The 25,058-nt window shown below is 50.2% G+C and overlaps 1 protein-coding gene across 4 annotated transcripts in view; it reads left to right on the forward strand.

The window, feature by feature from the left end:
• The window catches only part of TDRD5 (tudor domain containing 5), a 107,367-nt gene extending 99,429 nt beyond the window's left edge, over positions 1–7,938 (forward strand). For all 4 annotated transcript variants that reach the window (XM_051858243.2, XM_051858241.2, XM_051858244.2 and 1 more), the window contains one exon: positions 7,401–7,938. In XM_051858243.2, coding sequence (XP_051714203.2) covers positions 7,401–7,648 — 248 coding nt within the window. In that variant the 3' untranslated portion in view covers positions 7,649–7,938. The remainder of the gene's footprint in view (positions 1–7,400) is intronic.
• Positions 7,939–25,058: the final 17,120 nt, after the last annotated feature.

Here is a 25,058-nt window from a genome sequence, read left to right on the forward strand (position 1 = left end):
CCTCCCTTTCAGTTGTTTTGAGTAACTTGAGAAGAATTGGAGTTAGTTCTTCTTTAAATGTCTGGTGGAATTCAGCAGTGAAGCCATCTGGTCTTGGGCTTTTCTTTGTTGGAAGGGCCTTTATTACTGATTCAATTTCCATCTTGGTAATATCTGTTTAGGTTTTCTATGTCTTCGTGGCTCAATTTAGGTAAGATTGTATGTGTCCAGGAATCTATCCATTTCTTTTAGGTTTCCCTAGAAGTAGTAATTTCTGATGTTTTTTTTTTTTATTATTTCTGTGATGTCTTTTGTTAAATTTCCTTTTTCATGTCTAATTTTATTGATTTGGGTCTTCTCTCTCCTTTCTTTGGTTAGTTGGGCCAGTGATGTGTCAGTTTTGTTCGTTTTTTCAAAACACCAGCTCTTTATTTTGCTGATCTTTTGTATTGTTTTTTTTTTGTTTCAATTTTGTTGATTTCTTCTCTAATTTTAATTATTTATTTTCTTCTAGTTTTGGGTTTGGTTTACTGTTTTTCTAGATCCTTGAGATGCATTGATAGCTCATTTATTTGGTGCCTTTCCAATTTCTTGGTGTAGGCACCAATTGCTATCTTAACACTGCTTTTGCTGTATCCCATAAGTTTTGATATGTTGTATTGTCATCTACATTTGTTTCTAGAAATTTTTTTATTTCTCTTTTGATTTCTTCTGTTACCGTTCATTTATGAGCATGTTCTTCAGTCTCAGTGTGTTTGCATATGTTCTAGAGATTCCTGAGTTGTCGATTTCCAGCTACATTTCATTGTGGTCCAGGAAGATGCATGGTATGGTTCCATGCACTGCTGAGAAGAATGTGTATTCTGCTACTGTAGGATGAAAAGTTCTGTAGATATTTGCTAGGTCCATTTGGTCTATGGTGTCAATTAATTCTGCTGTTTATTTGTTGATTTCCTACCTGGTTGATCTGTCCATTGCTGAAATGGGGTATGAAGTCTCCCATTACCATTGTATTTGAGTCTATCTCCCCTTTATATCACTTAAATTTTCCTTTAAATAGCCAGGGGCCCTGTAATTAGGTATGTATACATTTATAATAGTCACTTCTTCCTGTAGAATTGATCCCTTAGTCATTACATGGTGCCCTTCTTTATCTCTTTTAACAGTTTTTGTGTTAAAGCCTATATTTTCTGGGCCGGCGCCGCGGCTCACTAGGCTAATCCTCCGCCTTGCGGCGCCGGCACACCGGGTTCTAGTCCCGGTCGGGGCACCGGATTCTGTCCCGGTTGCCCCTCTTCCAGGCCAGCCCTCTGCTGTGGCCAGGGAGTGCAGTGGAGGATGGCCCAGGTGCTTGGGCCCTGCACCCCATGGGAGACCAGGAAAAGCACCTGGCTCCTGGCTCCTGCCACCGGATCAGCGCGGTGCGCCGGCCGCAGCGCGCCAGCCGCGGCGGCCATTGGAGGGTGAACCAACGGCAAAGGAAGACCTTTCTCTCTGTCTCTCTTTCTCACTGTCCACTCTGCCTGTCAAAAAAAAAAAAAAGCCTATATTTTCTGACATTAGGAGGGCTACACCAGATATTTTTTGGTCTCTTAGCATGGAATGTTTTTCCAACCTTTCACTTTCAGTCTGTGTGCATCTTTGTTGGTGAGATGTGTTCCTTGTAGGCAGCCAAAACATGGGTTTTATTCTGTAAACCCTTAAGTCAGTCTGTGTCTTTTAACTGGGGAGTTGGGGCTATTTACATTCAAGGTGGCTATTGATAAGTAATGACTTTGCCCTGCCATTTTTCCATAAATATTCCTATTTTTTACTTCGTATTTCCTTTGTACTTTTACTGGGAGATTTCCTTCCCTTACCTTCTTTTGTAGTGATGACCATGTTTCTGTGTTTCTGTGTGCAGCACATCCTTAAGCACCTTCTGCAGGGCTGGACGAGTGGTGACAAATTCTTTCAATTTGTTTGTCATGGAAGGTCTTCATTTCACCTTTGTTCATAAATGAGAGCTCTGCAGGTTGACAGTTCTTCTCTCCCAAGACCTGGACTATATCTCGCCATTCTCCCCTAGCCTGTAGGGTTTCTGATGAGAAGTCCACCATTAGTCCGATCGGGGATCCTCTGAAAGTAATGTGGCACCTCTCCCATGCACATTTTAGAATCTTCTCTCCACGCTTCACTGTGGAGAACTGGATCACGATGCATCATGGTGAAGTTCCAAATTAGGGAAACTTTCTATTACTATTTCACTAAAATGCCTTCTAATCCTTTCTCTTTCCATGCCTTCAGGAACTCCTAGAACCTGTACGTTGGGTTGTTTGATAGTATCCTGTAGATTCCCAACAGTGTTGTTTAGTTTTCTAATTTCATGTTTTTTCTCTGACTGTATAATTTCCTGTGCTTTGTCTTCTAAGTTGGATATTCTTTCTTCTGCTTCACTGGTTCTGTTGTTAAGGCACTCCATTGCATCTTTTATTAAATTCTTCTTTTCCAAGATTTCATGTTGATTTCTCTTTAAGATCCTAGTTTCGAGGGAGAAATTTTGTTTGATTTCGTGTATGGATTTCATTAGTTCATGCATTTGCTTCTGATTACTTCTAAGTAATCCTGTGATAAGTTTTTTAATTCCATTTCTGGCATTTCTTCAATCTAGTATTAAAGTGTTCTTTTGGGAGTGTCATGTTGTCTTCTTTAATCTTGTTTCTTGAATTGGTGCCTTTGTTATTTGGTTTCTTTGTTTTTTAGCTATGGCAGCTTTTATCTTTGGACTATGTCTGAGTGGGTTAGTGGAGTCTGCTTTCAGGGAGTACCTGGAGGCTGTGGTGGGTGTGGTCAGGGAGCTCCGCTCAGCGCTCCGGGGTGAAGGGGTGTCTGAGGTGACACACCCAGGTTTGGCGTGGTCATTTTTTTTTTCATCAGAGGGGATTTGCTCTTGTCTGTTGTCATAGACTCAGCTGAGCTGCACTCCTCAGGGCAGACCAGTGCCTGGGTGCTGGCCCCAGTGGGTGTAGTATTTGTCCACTCTGCCACAGCACCACACAGAGGGTCTGCGCAGTCCTCAGTGTAAGCTCAGATTCCCCAGCAGGGTCTGTCACTAGGTAGCCAGGGAGCCCTGAGCGTATGGAGCCTGCCCAGTGCCTGCCGGAGTCCCAGCCACACCACGAGTCTGCCAGGCAGCTCAGTGTCTCCAAGGTCCCAGCACACAGCCTCCCACAGTCACTCGTCCCTGAGATTACACTCTCTTCACTTTCCTAACTTCTTTTGTGTTTTTTTCTTGATTATCTAGAAGTATTTTTTAAACTTTTATTTAGTAAATATAAATTTCCAAAGTACAGCTTTTGGATTACACTGGCTTTTTCCCCTCCATAACTTCTCTCCCACCCACAACCCTCCCATCTCCCACTCCCTCTCCCATCCCATTCACATCCAGATTCATTTTCAATTATCTTTATATAAAGATCAATTCAGTATATATTAAGTAAAGATTTCATCAGTTTGCACCCACACAGAAACACAAAGTGTAAAATACTGTTTCAGTACTAGTTATAGCATTACTTCACATTGGACAACACATTAAGGACAGATCCCACATGAGAAGTAAGTACACAGTGACTCCTTTTGTTGACTTAACAATTTGACACTCTTGTTTATGGTGTCAGTAATCTCCCTAGGCTCTAGTCATGAGTTGCCAAGGCTATGGAAGCCTTTTGAGTTCTCCGACTTCGATCTTATTCCGACAGGGTCATAGTCAAAGTGGAAGTTCTCTCCTCCCTTCAGAGAAAGGTACCTCCTTCTTTGATGGCCCCGTTCTTTCCACTGGGATCTCACTCGCAGAGATCTTTCATTTAGGTTGGTTGGTTTGTGTGTGTGTGTGTGTGTGTGTGTGTTTTTGCCAGAGTGTCTTGGCTTTCTATGCCTAAAATACTCTCATGGGCTCTTCAGCCATATCCGAATGCCTTAAGGGCTGATTCTGAGGCCAGAGTGCTGTTTAGGACATCTGCCATTCTATGAGTCTGCTGTGTATCCCGCTTCCCATGTTGGATCGTGCTCTCCCTTTTTTATAGCTAGAAGTATTTTTAAATTCTATATATCTGGGATGATTATCTAGAAATATGTTTAAATTCTAAATATCTGAAATGTCTATTGAACTATAATTTCTTTTCATTGTAATCAGAGAACATAACTGTCAATTCTTTTAAATTTTTGACTTGTTACAAAACAAGCCTAGACTATGGTCTGTTTTTGTAAATGTTTCATGCGCACTTTAGAACTGTGTTTTCTGATGATGGGTGTTCTAGAAATACTTTAGTTGACGTGGTGCTGTTTGAGAGTTCAACCAGCATGGATATAGAAGACTGAAATTACAGCCTTCGGTTCTATCAGGTTTTGCTTCAAGAACTTTGGAGTACTGTCGCTAGGATGCCTGTGCCCCTTGATGGATCAGTTTGTCCTCATTAAACTGCAATCTTTCCTTGCTAATATTCTTTGCTTTGAAATCCCCTTTGCTGATATGAATGTGCAACCACTGCAGACTTCTTTGCATCTGCAGGTCACATCATTTTCATCATTTTCCTTATCTGTGGTTTTGTGTCTGAGTTAGACTTCTTAGCAGCACGTGTGCAGTCTCACTTTTTGTTGCTGTTGTTAAAGGTTTATTTATTTTATTTGAAAGGCAGAGTTAGAGAGGGAGAGACAGATCTTTGATCTTCTGGTTCACTCCCCAATTGGCCACAGCAGCCAGAGCTGGGCCAGGCTGAAGCCAGGAGCTTCTTCTGGGTCTCCCACGCGGGTGCAGGGGCCTAAGCACTTGGGCCATCTCCCACTGCTTTCCCAGGCCATAAGCAGGGAGTGGATCAGAAGTGGAGAAGCTGGGACTTCAACTGGTGCCCATATGGGATGCCAGCGCTTGCAGGCAGCAGCTTAGCCTGCTATGCCACAATGCTAGTCCCCGACAATTTCTTCTTTTAATTGGAGTGTTTGGATAACTTAATGTAGGCATTGATATGCTTAGGCTTAATATATTTTGCTATTTTTTTCTATTCATCCCATTCTTATTCCCCTTTCCTTTTACTTTTTTATTCTATCTTCATTATATATCTGAGTTATCACCTTCAAATATTGCCATTCCATGTGTAGCATTAAAACCTCGCAGTCGTATGCTTGCACCTGCCGCATCCCAGCCTGTGAATGCCGAGTATTTCACTTTTCATGGTGTGAACCAACAGTCCATTCTTTGTATTGTTGTTCTTAAAGAAGTTAAGCAGAAGACAGTCTTGCGTAGCTCTGACCTCAGCGAACTTTGCGAAGAGCCACACAGTAAATACCTTCAGGTGTGCTGGAGTTGCTCGGTTGTGTTCCTGTAACACAGAAACAGCCGTACGCAGTGGGTGAGTGAGTGAGGACGGCTGTTTGCACTGGCAGAAGTTGGTGCATTTGGCCCTCAGGGCCAAAGATTTCAGGTATTTCCGGTTTTGATCGTGTTCCGCCGCTGTTGGTAAGCTCCGCTTCCGCACGTGCCGGGCCCTCCGCCGTGTGCTGCACCATGGTGTTTCCTGTGCAGTCCGAGCTGTCCGTCACTCTCTGGGGTCCCGGGGCCTCCGTCTGGCCTTGGTTGGTGTCCCATTCTTCTCTGCGTCTCTGTTCTACAGCACATGCACCGTTTGTTCTCCTGCACATCCGTTTTCCTCTCCACCTCCTTGAGTGCATGGAGTGTTCTTCCAGCAACTCCTTTAACACCCTTTTTAAAAGTGGTCGTATATGTCCCTTCTGAACTCTCATCCTATATTGATTTTTCTGCTTCTTTGCATTTCCTGTAACTTTTTGTTGGGTGCCAGACTGAATTTCGCATTGTCGGCTGGATTTCTTTTCTTCCCTCCTTCATCCATCCCTTCCTTCCTGTCGGGGGGGGGGGGGGATTGTTTTGTCCCAACTTCTGTTGGGTTTCTTTAGGCTAGTCTGGAAAAGCCCTGCGTGTTGTGGGTTGGCCCGAGTTCCGCGCGGGTGGAGCTCGTCTGCGGTGTGGACAGCTTGATGTCCCCTGCATGGGGTCTCTTCACGGAGGCAGCGGGACACCACCTGTCCTGCTCCAGGCTAAGCCGTCATACTGTTCTGCCGGCTCCTTTTGGATAGGTTTACCCGGGCCTTGGTGGGTTCCTCACGCTCTGAAGCTGCCAGATGACTGCGCCCTCTAAGCTCAAGGAGACCTCCTACAGACCCCCGTCTGCCCCTCTATGCAGAACCTTGGGCCCACAGACTCCGGCCCCTGGGTCCTGGCCCCTGAACGCTGTCTACCCCACTCGGGGAGGTCTCGGCTCAGTTCCAATTGCTCCTGCTTCAACTGTGGCGTGGCAGTTAGTACGGGGCAGAGACCAGGGGCGCAGCAACCAGGGGCGCTTACGGTTTGTCTTCTCTCAGGGGTCACGGGTGTCTGAGGGCCATTGATCCACGCACTCTCTCCAGTTTTCTTCCTGATCCCTGTTGCATAGCATCATGGCTAAAAGCAGAAATCTTTGTACTTTTTAAAATGTTTGGCCCTCTGTCCCTCTTCTATTTATATCTTTTAAAATCTGAGCATTCCTGAGATTTCCTAAAAAACCACGTTTTCATTAGGAATGGCCCTCTCCCTCTCTGCTTCCTGATTTCTGGTGTGAATTACAGTTTTGTGATTAGAATTTGACCTTTAGGAAACACCTGTCAAGTCCTCTTTGAACATGCCTAGTGCAGATGTATGGAACATCCACCATGTGCCGCTGTATCCAGTGGGAAAGATGCAAAGGTGAACAGAGTATTGGGTTGTTTTTCTCTCGTTCTCTAATCCATGTGTTTAAGATCTGGAGCAGTGCCAGACTGCAGTCCGCGAACTCCAGCCCGAGAGGTGTTTGCAGTGGTGGACAGCACAGTGCGGGGCTTGTCCTAACGGCACAGTCGGCCGCAGGGCTGAGCTCGCCCGTTTGTGTTGGAGAAGGTGTTGTGCTGTTTCTTCTCACTGTCAGTGGGCAGGTGGTAGACAGTTCGCAGGTCAGCTACTCTGAGGATCCTGGTCAGAGCCCACCTCTGAGAACGCTTCGTCCCCTCCAGGCTCTCTCTTCTTGGGTCAAGTTCATTCCTAGGGTGTTCGTTTTACGGCTGAGCGCTGGCTTTGGGGACGTCCTAGCCTTGGCACCAAGTGCCTGGGGGACACCATTTGGAGAGGGAGGGAGCTTCTGCGACCCGAGTGTTTTCCCTTATCTTATGGCATTCCTGGAAGGAATCCTCCCTTCCTGGTAAAGAAGTCCACTGCCCCCGTCTGCATCATCCTGACTGTTGTATCTCAGCGTGGCTCCCCTCTGCGTCTCCTGCCGTCCACGGAGCAGACCGTGACCGTGACGCGTCTGAGTAGGGAGGCAGCACCCCTCCCAAAGACTCTGTGGTTTCTGTCATTTCAGTGGAAAGCTCTCCGGAAAGCCTGAAGAGTGGAGATGGTTCTAGCAGCCATGCCATCACGGTGTTCAAGGACACGGGCCACGGAGCCATGGACCAGCTCTCTCTGATCTTGTCTCCGGAACACCAGCTTTCTCAGAAACTCTATATTCCTCGGAGTACAGCCACTGCCGCCTTGGGGGCCGCCGCCCGGCTAGCTACGTCCAGGAGCCGCCTCCTGTGGTACCCCAGTGTGAAAAGGATGGACGTGTGACGGGGGGAGGGAAGAAGAGATGGCCGCTCAGGGCTCGCTGGTCTCCCGGACAGCGTCTGGGTGGTGGCTGCTCTGTCTTTCTGGGTCAGGACAGGTGAGCTCTGCTGTGCTCACAGTTCACGTTGCTGTGTGAGTATTGCGATTTCATGGTTTCGTTTTTTATTGATTATTTTATTCTGTAGTTATCTTTGTTTTTAATGGAGTAGTTTAAAGGAGCTTTTGTTTCTTACGTTTCTGTACATGTTTTTCTTGGACGTATCATGACTGATAAATGAAAATTGAAAAGCAAATGTTTTGTGATCCATGTTTAGCAAGACAGAAGTATTCTCACATCCCTTTCTCTAGAAAAAGGATTTCTGCTTTCTAATCTGAGACCTTGTATCACAGAGCGTCATTATTTCTCTGAAATCAGTACAGCAATCCGCACCACATAAACACTGCTGCAAACTGTGAAGCTGTTTTTCTGAGGTGCAGCCCAGCCCCCACTGGAGTCACGTAACCACAGGTCCCAGGAGCCTCGCGCCGCAGCAGGTGAACAGCCGTGTTCCCTGAAGTTACTGTTGAGCTCATGGGGTGAGTCGTCAGGAGGAAAAGAATGAAAAATGTGAGTGACTCTCATGTGTTTGGACTAAAGTTCCAGAGTCATCAGCAGGCTTTTTTTTTTTTTAAGATTTACTTTATTTATTTGAAAGACAGAGTTACAGAGAGAGGTAGAGACAGACAGAGAAGTCCTATATCCGCTGGCCCACTCCCCAGACGGCCGCAATGGCCAGAGCTGAGCTGATTCAAAGCCAGGAGCTTCCTCTGGGTCTCCCACGTGGGTGCAGGGGCCCAAGGACTTGGACCATCTTCTGCTGCTTTCCCAGGCCATAGCAGAGAACTGGACTGGAAGAGGAGCAGCCGGGACCAGAACCGGTGCCCATATGGGACGCCAGCGCCTTAGGCCAGGGCATTAACCTGCTGTGCCACAGCGCCAGCCCTGTCATCAGCAGGCTTTAAAAACGATCTTCTTTTACCCACGGAGTTAACTCCCAGAACAGAGGCAGTCCTGAGAAGTAACACAGCGCGGACACTCGGTCTCCCCGTCTCTCTCTCCCTCTCCTCCTGAACTAGTTAATCAGCAAGATCTCCACCAGGGAGTCCGTGATGGATCAGTGTGTGCAGTCCATCTGGAGCAGGGCTGGGAGCCTTGCTTCTGCCAGAGGCCACTGCAGGTTTCTGACCTCGGTCTCGGGTCCTGCAAAGTTACCCACTTCAAACCAGCCTGCCGTCGGTTGACGGGGTTTCCAGTCCCGCCTGCAGGTGCCAGAACAGTGATTGTGCCAGCTTCATAGGACCTGCAGGCTTGGACGTTCCCCACCCGATTCAGAATGTAAGGGGCTCAACCTTTGAGTTACGTAATCATGAAACAACGTTAAACCCAAAATGTGGTAATTTTCCATTTAAAAGCCTTATTAGAACATGGTTATAATGGAATAAACTTTACATCCAGACCTACCTTTAATTTCAGTACACCTGTAAAATGATACACTAAATAGGAAAAAAAAAAAAAACATCGGAAACATCCGTGGTGGTGATTCAGATAGGACGGGTTCCCGTGTGGGCTTTTGCGATTTTTTATCGGACGTCATCACAGGCCATTGAGCTGATAGGTGTTGTACAGGGCCCTGTACGGCACCTATCCATAATCTGTTTCTAAAGACGGACATTTTGAAACCGTGCCTCCTTTAAAGAAGTCACTTTGCCGAGTTTGGGGCGGGGCGCATGTGGTAGAGGGAAGGGCTGGTGGCAGTGCCCGACCGCAGGGGCAAAGCCACCGCCGCTGGAGAGCACGGCCCGGGACTGACCGTTTGACCCGACAGGGGTGCAGTTTATATCCTGCAGATCAGATGAGGGTTAGTAAGTAGTTGTGCTAAGGGTTTGTAGAATCCCGACCCTTTGCAGATGGCCAGAGCCATCTCACAGTTCAGCACGCTGGGAGGCCTAAGTAATCAACACCTGTTGGAGTTAGAATGAAGAATGCGCCCTCGGTGGGCGTGTGCATTTCCACTGCGTGGCTGTGACCAGGGCAGCCAGCCTGTCCCTGTGCTTGTCTAAAATGTGGGTTTTGTTGGGTAATGAACAAAAATAACCCAAAACATCATACAAATTTAACAGGTCATTTGAAGATTAAACCGGTTTCTAGTTGAGCAGGAATCGTACAATAAGATATGCAGAAGGCTTATCGTATTTGGGATTACATTACATTTTATTGTCAAAATGGGCTGACGTGTATGCTTCTGACAGCGTTTTCCATGTTAGGGAAACAGTAGCCGTGGTGCCGGCCCCTCCCCTCCGCCATCACGCGTGGGAGATGCGAGCTGCACCCCAGGAACCAGAGGTTCCTGCCGCACTTAGCCTGCGTGTCCTTGATCTGGCAGGACCCCAGACGAGGCGGCTTGGCTGTGGGCACTCGGCGTGAGCTCCCGTGGCTGCCGACCCCCAGCCCAGTGTGCCTTCCGCAGCCCAGCCCTGCAGCTCCGTCCCGCACACTGCTCATGGTCTGAGGCCAGAAAACAAGTCTGGGGCATCAGACCTAAAGAGCGGTGGTTCTGAGAACAGACCGCTGGTGTCAGCGGGGCAGAGGACAGACCGACAAGGTCTCGCGTTCTTGACTGTACAGTAACGCTGGGCCGACGCACAGCCATGTCGTCTAACCTGGGACAGCCTAAGGAGCGTGAAACCAGCATCTTACAGAGAGCTACTCCCAGACCTGCTGTGAACTTACATCTGTGACGATGTTTTCCTAACATCGTTCGAATACCTGTTCAGAGCTGAATTAATCTTACATGTAATAGCGCCAAGGAAATGACTCATCCTTCTAATTTTCCAGGTACCATCAAAACATGGAGAAGTTTTTTGTTCAGGTCTTGCTCTGTTCTTAGATGGCTGTATCAACTAAATCTCTGTAGACTTTGTACTTAGCCTCATTCCTGACAGCTGTCCTTTGTGTCCCGTGTAGTTGTCGCCAGTTAACCAGCTTTTGGTACCAGTGGAATCAGGGTCTTTCGACACTGCTGTTTTAACCAGCTAGACAGAAAATGTTTCAACTTATACTTGGTATCATACTTGACTGATGAGCCAGCTAAATTCTCATAGTTATCTATTTGTTTATAAACTTGGGGAAAGTTTGTTTACTTGATTCTGTTACTTGGTAGTGAAATTTAGATAAGCAGTTTGATGGGGAAACTCATGAGAAGTTGTCGGGATCACGTAATGACTGGCTTAAGCCTTGGGGTTTGTAGCAGCATTTTGCATAAATATTTATGAAGTTAGAATTTGCTTTGCCAAAAATGTCTAGCTCTTTCTTTGTAATTAGTTTTTGTTGTGTTGATTCTGTAGGAGTGAAATTTTCACTCAACCATGTGACACAAAGAACTTAGTTGAGTAAAATACAAAATCTGTCTAGTTGGAAAACAGATTTGACACTCGGTCAACGAAAAACATTTGCCTTCATTTTTGCCGTGACCACCTTATTTTTAAAGCACTTTGGCCTTGTAAGTCTTTGCTTCATTGTAGACAACTTTACAACACTGGCAGTCCAGTTACACTGAGGCCACGTTGTAAGCTGGCGACAGGTGTATTTCAGAGACTTGTTTTCATTCTCTGTCTGCAGCAGTGTGTCCAGTCCTTTGAAGCCACCATCCAGGCTCCATACCAAGCCTGACCCCACCCTGCAGCTGTCATTCAGCGCGTTCAGAGCCCTTGCTGCCAGTCCAGCCCTTGTGCCCAGAGCAGATTTCTGCTGGGTCCGGAACCGGACCGCAAGTAGAAGCCAAAGAACGGTCTCCGTCCATTTCTTAGCAGGACAAACGCGCCGTCTCTGCCGGTGCCCCAAGTACCGTGTGAAAACATCCCCCAGGTAACTGAGTGCCCAGTGCACCTGCGGGATGCCGACTGAGTGGAAGCAGAGCCCCCAGGGTGTCCCACACCGAGTGCTCTCCATGCCTCCCCTAACCGCTGGCCGCCTGCCCCTTCGCTCAGGGTGAAACTGACGCAAACGTGCATGGGCCAGGGCCAGCGTGGAGCCTTTGCTTTCTGGATTTTCGAAGTCATAACGTCGCTTTACTGCTCTGCAGTAGAACAGTTTAATTGAGAGCAGAGGGGTGGAGTATTTGGCTATAATTAACTAACACCTGCTGGCATCTCATTTTAAGCAGTGCAGCATCAGTTTATGATCAGGTAGAAACACTGTTTTGCAACTGGCTTTTTGGCAACTGATGCAGATTTAGCTTTGCTAAACTTCTTCAGAAAGATAACTCCAAAAATCCTGATTTTTTTTTTTTTGACAGGCAGAGTGGACAGTGAGAGAGAGAGACAGAGAGAAAGGTCTTCCTTTGCCGTTGGTTCACCCTCCAATGGCCGCCGCGGCTGGCATGCTGCGGCCGGCGCACCGCGCTGATCCAATGGCAGGAGCCAGGAGCCAGGTGCTTTTCCTGGTCTCCCATGGGGTGCAGGGCCCAAGCACCAGGGCCATCCTCCACTGCACTCCCGGGCCACAGCAGAGAGCTGGCCTGGAAGAGTGGCAACCGGGACAGAATCTGGCGCCCTGACCAGGACTAGAACCCGGTGTGCCGGCGCCGCAAGGCGGAGGATTAGCCTAGTCAGCCGCGGCGCCGGCCCAAAAATCCTGATTTATCCAGTTTCTGCTTGGAAGGATTCACCTGCTGAGTTTGCGTGAGGCTCCACAAGGGTGCATTTACAATACAAAATAAATCAGTTGTAGCAAGCATGTCATTAATTAATATGCACCCCCTACTGGCTTCTCTTGGGGTTTTTTTCAGATTTACAAAGTCATTCACCACCCGGCTCCCAATAGCCAGATAAAAGAGTGTCTTTGTCAAGTCCTTCGGCTCCCACTGGTCCTGCCTTGTCTGCTCCAGTTCTAAGCATACGAGACTTGGGACATAGCTTCATTACAGACCACGTGGTAGGGCTAACTGTTTAGGACATGCCAAGTTTCTGCATTATCTAGCCTGTTCTGGGGTCACCAGCTTTAGACAAGTGTCAGGCCTTGCGGACTGGCTCCCTAGAAAGTACACATTCGCACAAAACTGATTGCTAGGGGTTCTCAACTCGGGAAACCTACCCCAGACTTTGAAGAGTTCGGAAAAAGTCACCCCTGGCCCTGGTGCATCTCTGTCCCCTGGCTGCCCCAGATACACACCCAGGAGTCACCCTGCACTGCTCCCCGCCCCCATCAGTCCACTATAAAAGGTGTCATGTTGCACTTCCTAAGTATGTCAGGCCACACTGTCTCAGGTCTCTCCGGGCACAGGGGAGGTGTGCAGGAAACTTTTATTGAAAGCAGTAGACAGGACAGAGGAGGATATAAATAGTTGAAGGCTTGCCCTTTTGCTCCAGTGCTGTGTTCCGAATGCCTGTCAGACTTACTGGGAACATGAGATCTGAACAGACCGCCCACTGAAAATGCGTCCAGAAGAGGGTGTCCTCCTGGGGCCCAAGCGGAGGGGCAGGAAACCTCTCTGGGTCGCTGGGCTCCCAGGCTTCTCCAATCAGCAGATATGCAGAAGAGAGCAGAGTGCTAAGGCTTTATTGGGAACGGGGCACCCGTCAGGATGGAAGGGACAGAGAGAGGGCGCCCAGTCACTGGGGCTGGGAGAGAGCGAGGTTGCGTGGTTGGATGGAGAGAGTACACCTGGACAGGACAGGCGGGCGGCTCAGCAGAGAGCAGAGGGCTGAGCGAGCAGCCTGTTTGGACTCCCTAGGTTTTTAGGGGAGTCTGTTTACCCACCTCCCCCTCTGCTCCAGGACAAAGGATGGGGAGTCCTGGAGGGAGAGTGTGTTGGGTGAAAATTAGCAAAATTCCTCCCCAGATTTGCTGGCCCCCCGGCAGAGTAGGGGGGCTTCCCTTAGGGCTCTGTGAAGGTTTTGCTGCCCCGTGTTACCAGGTAACCCCTTTGGTCCTGAGGAGAGAATTCTGGGAGCTTTCCTTGGGGGAAGGGCTGGGAGCACCTGGGAGGTTATCGGGGTCAGGGCAGGACTTTGGAGTGCCAGATGGGGGGCTTCTGGGGCTTCCGCAGTGGGTGCTGGTCTTCAGGCCTGTCTCACACACACATGGGCTCAGTTTCTGACTTCCTAGCTAACACTACCACCCACTCAGGAGGCCTGGATTGAGTCCCCAGTCCAGCACCACGCCGCAGGGCATTTGGGAAATGGACCAGCAGCTGCGAGCCCGCAAATCAACCATCCAGCCAAAAAACAAACACCCAGAAAATGAAAAAAAAAATCAAAGCATCTGCTCTCCTTACTAAGAACTTCTATTTTTTGGTGGCTTTTCTTCTGTTTCTATTTTTACATGATATATAAATTTTGAAGATTAGCACTGTGGCACAGCAGGTAAAGCTGCTGCCTGCAGGGCCGGCATCCCATATGGGTGCTGGTTCAAGTCCCGGCTGTTCCACTTCTGATCCAGCTCCCTGCTAATGCACCTGGGAAAGCAGTGGAGGATGGCCCAAGTCCTTGCACCCCTGCACCCGCGTGGCAGACCCGGAGGAAGCTCCTGGCTTTGGATCGGCGCAGCTCTAGCCGTTGCAGCCATCTGGGGAGTGAACCAACAGATGGAAGACCCCTCTCTCTCTCTGCTACTCTGACTTTCAAATAAAATCTTTTTAAAAATTGAGGCTTGTGTTCTGTTTAAACTTCAGTGTTACCTGAGAAAATGTGACTTAGAGATTGGCCTCTCTGTGTGTGAGAGGGGCCTGAGAACCAGCTCCTGCAGAAGCCCACACTGGAAGCAGCCCAGCACCTGCACTTCCAAGTCCTGCCCAGACCTGACAGCTTCCCAGGTGCTCCCCGCCCCTCCCCAGGACCAAATGGGTTACCCGGCCTGGTAACACTCAACAGTAAAGCCGTCGCATCCTCCCTCCAAGACAGGCACCCAGGGAAGGAACTTCCTAACTTGCACTCAGCAAACCCTTTGTCCTGGAGAAGGGGTGGGGGCAGGAATGAACTGGACCCTTCCGGTACAAGCCCCTGTCTGAACAAAGACTGTGTGCTCAGCTCTCTGCTGAACCACCTACTTGGCCTGCCAGGTGTCGTCTTTCCACCACGCAACCTTGCTGTCTCCAGTCTGGGTACTCTCTCTGTCCCTTCCGTTATGATGGGTGCCCTGTCCCCCATAAAACCTTGCTACTCTGCTCTCGGTCTCACGCCTCGATTCTTTCTTGTGCAAAGACAAGAACCCCACACAACTCTCTGTTGACACCACCAGTTTGAGAGTGCTGTTAGACGAGAAAGGCTGAACTATGAACTCACCCTGCGAAGTGAACTGCGTTGCGCAGAGCCATCACCAGGGCAGCAGGCACAGCAGCAGGTCCTAAGCCTGGCCTTGCACGTGGTCACCTGCTGGAGCCTTCTGACACCTCCCCCACGTGCAGCACCTGCCCAGGGGTGACTTACCGGCTTCGCACTGAGGGGCTACAGAGCTGTGCCGGACGACAGCCTGCAGACACACGGGTCCCAGCCATTCTCAGGAAAGCCGTGACGTGGGGACCCCCAAGAGCTAAGGTTAGAAGAGCCGGCATCCTGGACTGGGGAGCAGCTCTTCAAACTCTCGCCCTCCCCTCCCCACTTTTCCACTTTCTCAAGGGCACACTTGTTCTGAAGGTCGCACAGACTTCAACAGCACTGCTTCCTGCTTGCCGCCAGGTGGCGCTGCAGACAGCCAGGTTCTCGGGCTGGCGCAGGTGCTCACCGCAACCAACCTGCTTTCTACACTTGACAGCGGCAGAAGTGTGTGCGCTTTCCTGGGGATTCCGGAAACGCGGAGCCACGCCCATGGGAAGGAGACCACATGCTCTCCGCGTGCCCCCACGGCCACCACCCGCAGAGGGCTCACAGATGGCCACTCGGCCTGGTCGGCCCGACAGGACAGGTGGTCACCCTGGGAGTGCCGCCTGGCACCAGACCAGAGAATTCCCGGGGGGTACTGAGAATTTGGCTGGGTTCCTCCAGAGCGCTGTGAGCTGCTTAGTCTAAGTGCTTCGTGTAGATGACCCCATCTAATACAGCACTACCTTGGGATGGACACTGTTGTCACACTTTTATAGGTAAGAAAATAAGTCACAGGGTGACAAGTTAACACTGGGGCGTGAGTGTCACTGTCTACTGGGCTGCACCCCGCAGCTTTCACGTCCTCGCTGTAATCGTCCCATCACCCACTACTGTCCTGTTTTCACAGGAGGAGAGACTTAAGGACCAGAAAACAGTGGACCCCGGAAGTGGCAGGCTCGAAATGCCTGCGCTGCTAGTCCCTCTTCAACCTATCCCGGCCCCACCTCCACCCCTCCACCCAAACCGCTCCTGTTCAGGTCTCTGTGACCTCGCCGGCTGGCCCTCGGCTGGGTCACCTGGCCCACCGATGGCCTCGGAGCCCCGTCCTCCCCTGCCGAGGCGGCCCGTTCCCCAGGCTCTCCTCTCACTCTTGGGTCAAGCCCTGGCACCGTCTTTGCCATCTGCTCCTGTTGGCACCCTCAGTGCTGGAGGGAGGGTGCCAGGCCCCCCTCAGTGAATTCCTGCAGTCACGAGGTCTCAAGGTCTCCCGCATGGGTCTCTGCAGGCCAGACCTCGCTCCTGAGCCCTGGGCGCCTATGCACACGCAACCTTTCCCTTGGCCACGCACGCAACGTCAATCCCAGCACGTCTCCAGTGGGACGCGTCTTCCGCCTCTCCCGCACCCACACTGCACCGCCTATGCAATCCGCTGCACCCAGCCAGCCTCGCGCGCCAGCACCCTGGACTCCTCACCGACTCGCCTCCCACTGGCTGCACCTTTGGGACGTCCCGGAGTCCGACCATGGCTCACTGGCTCCGTTCCTACCACGCTGCGTGGTTCCAGCAGCCTCGTCCGGCTTCCCTGCTTCACCCCTGCATCGCCTCTGCCCCACCCCTATTGCTTTCTTCCTCTTATGGGAAGTGTCCCTGCAGGCTCCTGCCCCAGCCGCACCTTCTCAAGGGGCCACTTGTCAATCACGTCTCACCCCCACCCTCCCTAAGCAGCCAGCCCCGCCCTCCTCCGGTGAGCTAACTGCCGGCTTGCGCGTGATCGAACTAGTTCTTGCCACCACCTCGAATGTCAGCTCCGCCGGGCAGACACTTGTCTTCATTTTGTGTGTTACTGCACGGCCCGAGGCTGGAACGGTCACACACAGGTACACTAGGAATATTTGTTGAATGATTAAAAAAAAAAAAATCGTGCTCCTTTCCATCACATTGTACTCCCTGTTTCAACAACGTAGGAGAAATATTTGAAGGAAGTGTGCATGCAGCCCGGAGAGGAGACTCTGACCCAGGCAGGGAATACACTTGGGTCCCAGAACGGCCCCGCCCTCCCGGGACCCTCTGGGTCCAGACCCTGCCTCAGTTCTCCGCCCACACGCCTGTTACTCTCAGCACCCAGGAAGCTGGGGTTTGCAATACACCGAAAGGGAACTGGGCATGGGGGCCAGAGTGCCTGCAAAACCCACCACCCCCTCCCTCCCCTCCCCGCCCCTGGGGGATGTCCCGCGAGGCCAGCCCCCGGGAGAACCCCAGCAGCAGCGGGAAGGCGTGCTCTAACCTCCGGGTGACCCCGCGCAGAGATGAATTCGGGCACAGGAAGGCCGTGGCGTCAGTCTCCGCTGACGCCAACAGGAAGCGGCAGCCCAGCAGCAGATGGGCTGCTGGGGAGGAGGGGTCATTTCCCTCGAGAGCTTCCCAGCAGAGAAGAATCGTTACAGCCAAGATCACCGTGTGTGCTCGGCAGCGCAGCGTAAATTCTGGACCCACCTGACTCCTGCCCAGGCGTGGCCCGGAATTCCGGGTGGCAGAAATACTCAATGACTACCTACTGATATTAATATTCAGTCTAGGAAGCCTGGGGCGGCCTGCAGAGGCGTAGCAGCAGTCCCGTGGCTCAAGTGCACGAGATAAAAAAAAAAAAAAAAATACAGAGGGCAGCATCCTCAGGGGAAGCTGGTTTGCAAAGCTCTCTTCTCGCCTCCCTCCCCGCCCGCCTTTGCACGGGACCCTCGGCGTGTACTAGGTGCTCAGTTAGGGGGCTGCCGTTTTGGAAGTCAATGGAAACTTGCCAGAGGCCCACAGGACACAAGCCACAAAAGCCACGTAACTTCCTGTTTCCCTGTGTGAAATCCCTTGAGGAGCTCATCCTCCAGTGACACCAATGACACGCTGTGACCAGACAATAGAGGGTGGCCGTCACTTTCTCCCTGCGAAACACGACCAGATGCTAGGAAGGGGCAAAGTCCGGGAGCGCTTTTCATTTGGAGAAACGAGGCTCCGGGTGCTCGGGAGCATGTGGGGGCCTCCCCGGATGCTGCTTGCTCCTCAATGGAATGCGGGAATCAAGCAGCGTTCCGAGACTTCTGCTACGAAGTCCTGGCCCTGGCCCTGGCCCTGACCCTGACCCTGACCCTCCCAGCGGGCCCCTCCCTGCCCCAGGCAACACTAACCACGAAAGGATGTGGACTCCACCACTTTATCCAGAAACGCATGATTCAAGCACATAGTAACTGAAAGATGGCTATCAGAGGTTTGCTTCTGAAGTTAGTCTCTGGCTGCTCCTAGATGCGTAGAACAGAACTGAGCTGTGAGAACAGACACTAGGGGTGGGTGAGGGGCGGCAGGACACCCAGCCCCTACCTCGAACGTCTGATTGGAGTCCTAGCCGCTCTGATTGGAGTCCTAGCCGCTCTGCTTCCGATCCAGCTCCCTACTCTTGCATGGCAGCTCTGGATGGCAGCAGGCGATGGCTCAGGTATTTGGGGCCCCGTCGACCCCATGAGAGGCCCACATTGGGTTCCAAGCTCCAGACATGAGCCTGGCCCAGCCCTGGCTGTCACAGCCATTTGGGGAGTGAACCAGCAGATGGAAGACCTCTCTCCTCCATCTCTCTTTCCCCCTGTGCCTTTCAAATAAAACTTTTTAAAAAGGAGAGACTTGGGGCCGGCGCTGTGGCACAGTGGGTCAAGCCACCACCTGTGATGCCAGCATCCCATATGGGCACCGGTTCAAGTCCTGGCTGCTCCACTTCCAATCCATCTCTCTCCTATGGCCTGGGAAAGCAGTGAATGATGGCCCAAGTGCTTGGGCCCCTGCATCTACGTGGCAGATCCAGAAGAAGTTCCTGACTCCTGGCTTTGGCCTGGCCCAGCCCCAGCCTTTGTGACCATTTAGGGAGTGAACCAGCGGATGGAAGAGCTATGTGTGTGTGTGTGTGTGTGCGTGTGTGTCATCTTCTCTCTGTGTGTGGGGAGCAACTCGGACTAGACTAAGTTACTGGAATTAAGACTTATTCTATGCATCTGCTCTCCCACAATATGGCGCTGGGAGAGGAGGAAACAACTTCTACACAACTGCCTCCAGTTCGACCAATAACCTGCAGGAGCTGATCCTGCTCCTGATTGGAGGAGAGCAGCGTACTCGGCATGTGGGTAGCAGAGTTGGGATTGGTGGAAGAGGACTATAAAGGAGGAGAGAGACAACATGCACCAGGAACATCCGGATAACATCTGAGCAGCCCCCGAGAGAGCTGGCCGGCGGTGTGCCGCTCCCCCGCGGAAGTGGGGAAAGTGGCAGGGGGAGCCACCCTTCCACAGAGGTGGAAGGATTGGCAGCCAACCCGGGAAGGACCAGCAGCAAACCCGGGAAGGGCCGAGCAGATGAAAGAACAGCGCAGGGTTTAGTGTCGTTCCTCCGCGAAGAGGAGGAGCGACATCTGTGTAACTCTTTCAGGTAGATAGGTAGATCTTTAAAAAATAAAAGGTGAGACTCAACCAAACGTGAACAGGTGTCTGGACAGTTGTTCTGAATGGCTAAAGCTCAGGTTCTTCATTCGACCTACAAACATTTGTGCCAGGCACTGTGCTCGACATTGAGGACAGGGGACTGTCCCTGTGGTGGGGGACCTTGTGGTGTGGTGAGACGGCAGGGCAAAGCAGGGCGGACGATCCTTGCTAATAACCCATGGCGGGGCCTGCACTGTGGCATAGTGGGTAAAGCCGCCACCTGCCGTGCTGGCGTCAAATATGGGTGCCAGTTTGAGTCCTGGCTGTTCCACTTCTGATCCAGCTCTCTGCTAATGCACCTGGGAAAGCAGTGGAAGATGGCCCAAGTCCCTGGGCCCCTGCCTCCTGAAATAACACCTTGACAGCAGGGACTCCATTTTGGAGCACCTGAGACTCCATTCTGGGAAAGGCACCCCCTCCCACCATGAGGCTCTGATCTGAAACTGTGATCTAAAACTCTCAGACAATAGCAGTCTACTACGTCACACTTGGCAAAGCATAGAAACCCCCTAACATGATCACTCAAGCTTAGAAGTGGATAGGCTGCACCTGGGTTAATGATAAAAATGTAATTTGTCTATGTCCTACATAGGATTTAAGCCGAGAGCTGGATTAATGTCAAGATTATAATTGAAACTGTTAAGATTGTAACTGGTACCTTTAAGATTATAATTGATACCAGTGTTGCATAGGTTTTAGGTTATCTTGACCCCAGTAGTCCTCCCTGATCCTACAACCATGTCTTCCCCTCCCAATTTTGTGGTTTTTGCCTTTATAAATCCTGTTGCTTTGGGCTTTGGGGTCAAGAGTTCTTTGGGGCGTGAGCCCACTGTCAGCCACCAGCAATGAAGGTCTCTAAAATTTATCAGTATGTGGCGCTCCTCAGTCAGCACTCACTCAGGCACAGCACACCCACGGGGGAGACCCGGAAGACACTCCCAGCTCCTGGCTTCTGCCTGGCCCTTTGCCAGCTGTTGCAGCCATCTGGGGAGTGAACCAGCAGGAGGAAGACCGATCTCTCTGTCTCTGTCTCTCTTCTCTCTCTCTCTCTCTCTCTCTGGAACTCTGCCTTTCAAATAAAATAAATGCATCTTAAAGAAATAAGCAATGCAGTAGTCTGTGAGCAGTGCTGTCTCAGAGCGTGTCCAGGGGACTGGGAGAGCCAAAGCTGCTCGCCCAGCTCATGGCTGCCGGGCACACTTCTCAAGAGGAACCTGTGCTAGGTTTGGAGGTCAAGGGCCTGTCTCTACTTTTTTCAAAAGCACTTAAAGGGTATTTTAGAGCCCAAAAGAAAGAAAAGAAGTACAGCGATGCATTCCAGTTGGTTGGAGAACAGAAAGTAAAAACATTTAAGGAAAATGACTCAAACTTATAAATAAGGAAAATGCAGGTTCGTTGCTATCCTGTGAAGAGAACTGATTGACAGAGAGACAGAGATCTACCTGCTGGTTCACTCCCCAAATGCCTACAAACAGCTAGAGTCCAGAACTCCATCCAGGTCTCCCACGGGGGTGCAGGGGCCCAGGCACTTGGGCCATCTTCCCCTGCTTTCCCAGGTGCGTTAGCAGGGAGCAGGACCAGAAGCGGGTGGAGCAGCCGGGAATCGCGATGGATACCAGCAGAGCAAGTGGCAGCTGGACCCGTTACGCCACAACGCGGGCCCCTTTAAGAGCATGTCTAATGAGCCTACCTACCTATTTGTTCAGCTGATCACAGCTCCAATATTTTACAAGTGTGTAACATCTATGAAGTGACTTTCTTCTCGTGATCAAGCTATCTTTCCTGCCAGGTGGGTATAGCAGTTTTCAGTTCTACCAAGGTCATAACTACAAGGGTTACGGTTTACAGGCCCTGTCAGGCAACTTGTAGCCAACTTAGCTACTTTATTGCAGACTCACTTCTTTTTGTTTCTCCCTTCCTCATTCTAAAAATCCCACATCTGCACATTGTCCTTGAAATCAGCTTCATCCTGTGGCTTTCATCCTTAAAGGATTCAACTAAACTTTGAGGGGTGGCTGTTTTGCCTAGCAGGGTAAAGACATGGGTTAAAATAGTGGGCGTCTTGGGACAGGCATTGCGACAAGGCAGACCACCCACCACCTGCAGCACCAGCATCCCAGTCTAGTGCTGGTTCAAGTCCTGGCTGCTGCACTGCTAACTACTGCCCTTCCGATCCAGCTCCCTGCTAATGCACCTGAGAAAGCAGCGGAAGATGGCCCGAGTACCTGGGCCCCTGCACCCACGGGGAGACCTGGAGTTTCAGGCTCCTGGCTTCAGCCTGGCACAGCCCTGGCAGTTGCAGTCATTGGGTGAATGACCCAGAGGATGGACGATTGATGCTTCTCTGTGCCTTTCAAATAAATAAATAAACCTTAGGGGTCAGGGGGAAGCTGGGGGCTAGAGGGTGGGGAAAGGATACTAGGTTCCACATCAAAGTTAACTGGTTGGATTCCAGGCTTCTGACCCCCAATTTCTGCCAGTGCAGACCTTGGGAAGGCAGTGGCGATGGCTCCAGTAATAGTGCTCCTGCCACCCACATGGGAGACCTGGATTGTCACTGGCCCCACTGTAGCACAGGAGGTTAAACCTCTGCCGATGGTGCTGGCCAGATCCCTGCTAAAGTGCCTGGGAAAGCAGCAGAAGATGGCCCAAGTGCTTGGGCCCTGGAAGAAGCTCCCCGTTCCTGGCTTCAGATTGGCTCAGCTCCAGCCGTTGTGGCCATCTGGGGAGTGAGCCAGTGGATGGAAAACCTCTCTCGGTCTCTCCCTCTCCCTATCTATAACTCTGCCTCTCAAATAAATAAATCTTAAAAAAAAAAAAAACACATATACACCACTTCATACATCATTCATATCTTATGTAAGATCAGTTGATGGTCTAAGTGTGGTTTATTCTTGGGCATTATGTTGTGTTCCATTTGTTTCTGTTTCTAGTATAACTGAAAATCAAGAAGCATGATGCCTCCATCTTTGCTTTTCCTTTGCAAGATTACTCTCACTGTTTGGGGTCTCTTGTGGTTCTGTGTGAATTTAGGATTGTTTTTTCCATTTTTGTGAAAAATGTCATTGAAATTTTGAGGGGAATTGTGTAGAATTTGTAGGTTGCTCTGAGTAATACATTTGCTACCAAAATTAGCAAATATATTTGCCTCACATAGGACATTTTAACATCAGGTCTTCCAATCCATGAACATTGGAAATCTATCCACTTACATCTTCAATTTCTTCCATTTTTTTTTTCAAAATAGTTTTCAGTATACAATACAGATCTTTACACTTCCTTTTTTTAAGATTTATTTTATTCATTTGAAAGGTAGAGCTAGAGTGAGAGAGAATATCTTCCATCCAGTGGCCCAGTCCCTAAATGGCTGCAACAGCCAGGGCTGGACCAGGCCAAAGCCAGGAGCCAGGACTCTCATCCAGGTCTCCCACATGGATGCAGGGGCCCAAGCACTCAGGCCATCCTCTGCTGCTTCTCCCAAGTGCATTAGCAGGGAGCTGGATCAAAAGTGGAGCAGCCGGGACTTGAACTGGTGCCCATATGGGATGCCAGTGTCACAGGGGGTGACTTTACTGAAAACTGGCCCCAGATTTAGTCCTTTTTAAAAAATTCTATTATAAATCAGATTTTCTTTTCCAGATAATCCACTGTTAGTGCAACTGATTTTTGTATGTTGATTTTGTGTCTTGCAACAGTACTGAATTTTTTAGTTAGAATCATGGTTTAGTAAATAGACATTTAAACTTATTGACGTTACCCAACCCCCACTAGTGACATTATCTTATTTTTTCCATCGTAAGAAGAATTGGGGTTTTCAGTAATGTTCTAGACTCAGAGCTTCCTTCTAGGCGGTGAGCTCAACTATTGTCTGTCCCCTCTGCACGCTCCGTGGGGTCATTATTCACCATTTCATCTGACGGCAAAAAGGAGATGTTACTTTAGATTTTTCTTTGTGGTTTAAAAATTCAGAAAACACAAACAAGTGCATTTCAGAGATTAATTTGAGAACGCCGGAACCAGCTTGTACCACGTGACAACTCAGAAAGCACGGATTTGTCTGGAAACCATCTCGCCGGTACTGCGACCAGAGCGCCTTCGACTGAGTAGGACCAGTGGTTTCCTCTGTCTCCTGCGGCTGTAACAGAACACCAAGACTTACTAATGGCTGCTGAGCGGGACGCCACCTGGCTCATGGTGTTGGAGGCTGGCACCAGTGGCTGGGGAGGGCCCCAGGCTGTGTCTTCCCACGGCGCTGTCAGAAAGGCAAGACAGGGTGACAGCAAGACACGGAACTCATGGAACACAGTCTCTCTGTTTCCCTCCCTTTTTATTTTCCAAGCCTGAACGGGCTGACATGAATCCGTTCCTGAGGATGCAGCCCTCATGAGCGCACCACCTCCTTCAGGCCTGTTAAACGTGGGGCCTGAACCCCAGGCCTGATGAAACTGTGTGCAAACAGTTAACCTAAAGGTTGGGGGTGGGGCGGTCGCACTGTGGCATAGCAGGCTTAGCCTCTGCCTGCAGGGCTGGCATCCCATATGGGTGCCGGTTCACCCCCTAGCTGCTCCTCTTCCATTCAAGCTCTTTCCTATGTCCTGGGAAAGCAGTAGAAGATGGCCCAAGTTCGTTGGCACCTGCACCCACATGGGAGACCTGGAAGAAGCATCTGGCTCCTGGTTTCGGATTGGGGCAGCTCCAGCTGTTACAGCCATCTGGGGAGTGAACCAACGGAAGGAAGACCTTTTTCTGTCTCTCCCTCTCACTGTCTATAACTCTACCTCTCAAATAAATAAATAAATAATCTTTTAAACAAATTATAAATTTTATCTTCAAATTGTTTCTCTTTTCTCATTTTACTGTGTAGAGTTAGATGTGCCCTCACAGCTCCTTCAATATCTTGCTTCTTAGCAATGTCTTCCGCCAGGTATCTCATTTCATGACCTCTAAGAGTTCTGCCTTCCACAGAATCCTAGGACAATGCCGCGCTCCTCATTTCTGTCTGAGACCTCAGTGGAACTCTGGTCTTGGGGCCACTGCTGTGGCACAGCAGATAAAGCTACCATCTGCAGCACCAGCATCCCAAATGGGCCCTGGTTCAAGTCCTGGCCTCTCCACTTCCGATCCAGCTCCCTGCTAATGCGCCTGGGAAAGCAGAAGATGGTCCAAGCCATTGTGGTCATTTGGGGAGTGAATCAGTGGATGGAGAAGACCTCTCTCTCTCTCTCTCACTCTCTCTCTCTCTCTCTGTGTAACTCTACCTCTCAAATAAATAAATCTCTAAAAACAAAACCACAATCCTGGTCGTGACAACTTAGCGCATCTCTGAGAAGATTCACCTGCTCGCCCATGGCTCTCCTCTTGTGCCCCCTCACCCAAACTGCCCTGAGTGCTGCACTCTGGTAATACAGGTTCTGTTCTTTGTTTTTTTGGGGGGGTTTTCTGCCTCCTCCTGCAAACTCTCCGAGCCTCGACCCCACACCCAGTTCTAAAGCGGTCTTTACATGTGCAGCGATTTGTCATGGCTACAGCCCCACTTCTCAGTTCCGATTTTCTGTCTAATCCCA

Source organism: Oryctolagus cuniculus, chromosome 7, assembly GCF_964237555.1.
Source record: "Oryctolagus cuniculus chromosome 7, mOryCun1.1, whole genome shotgun sequence".
Taxonomy (NCBI): domain Eukaryota; kingdom Metazoa; phylum Chordata; class Mammalia; order Lagomorpha; family Leporidae; genus Oryctolagus; species Oryctolagus cuniculus.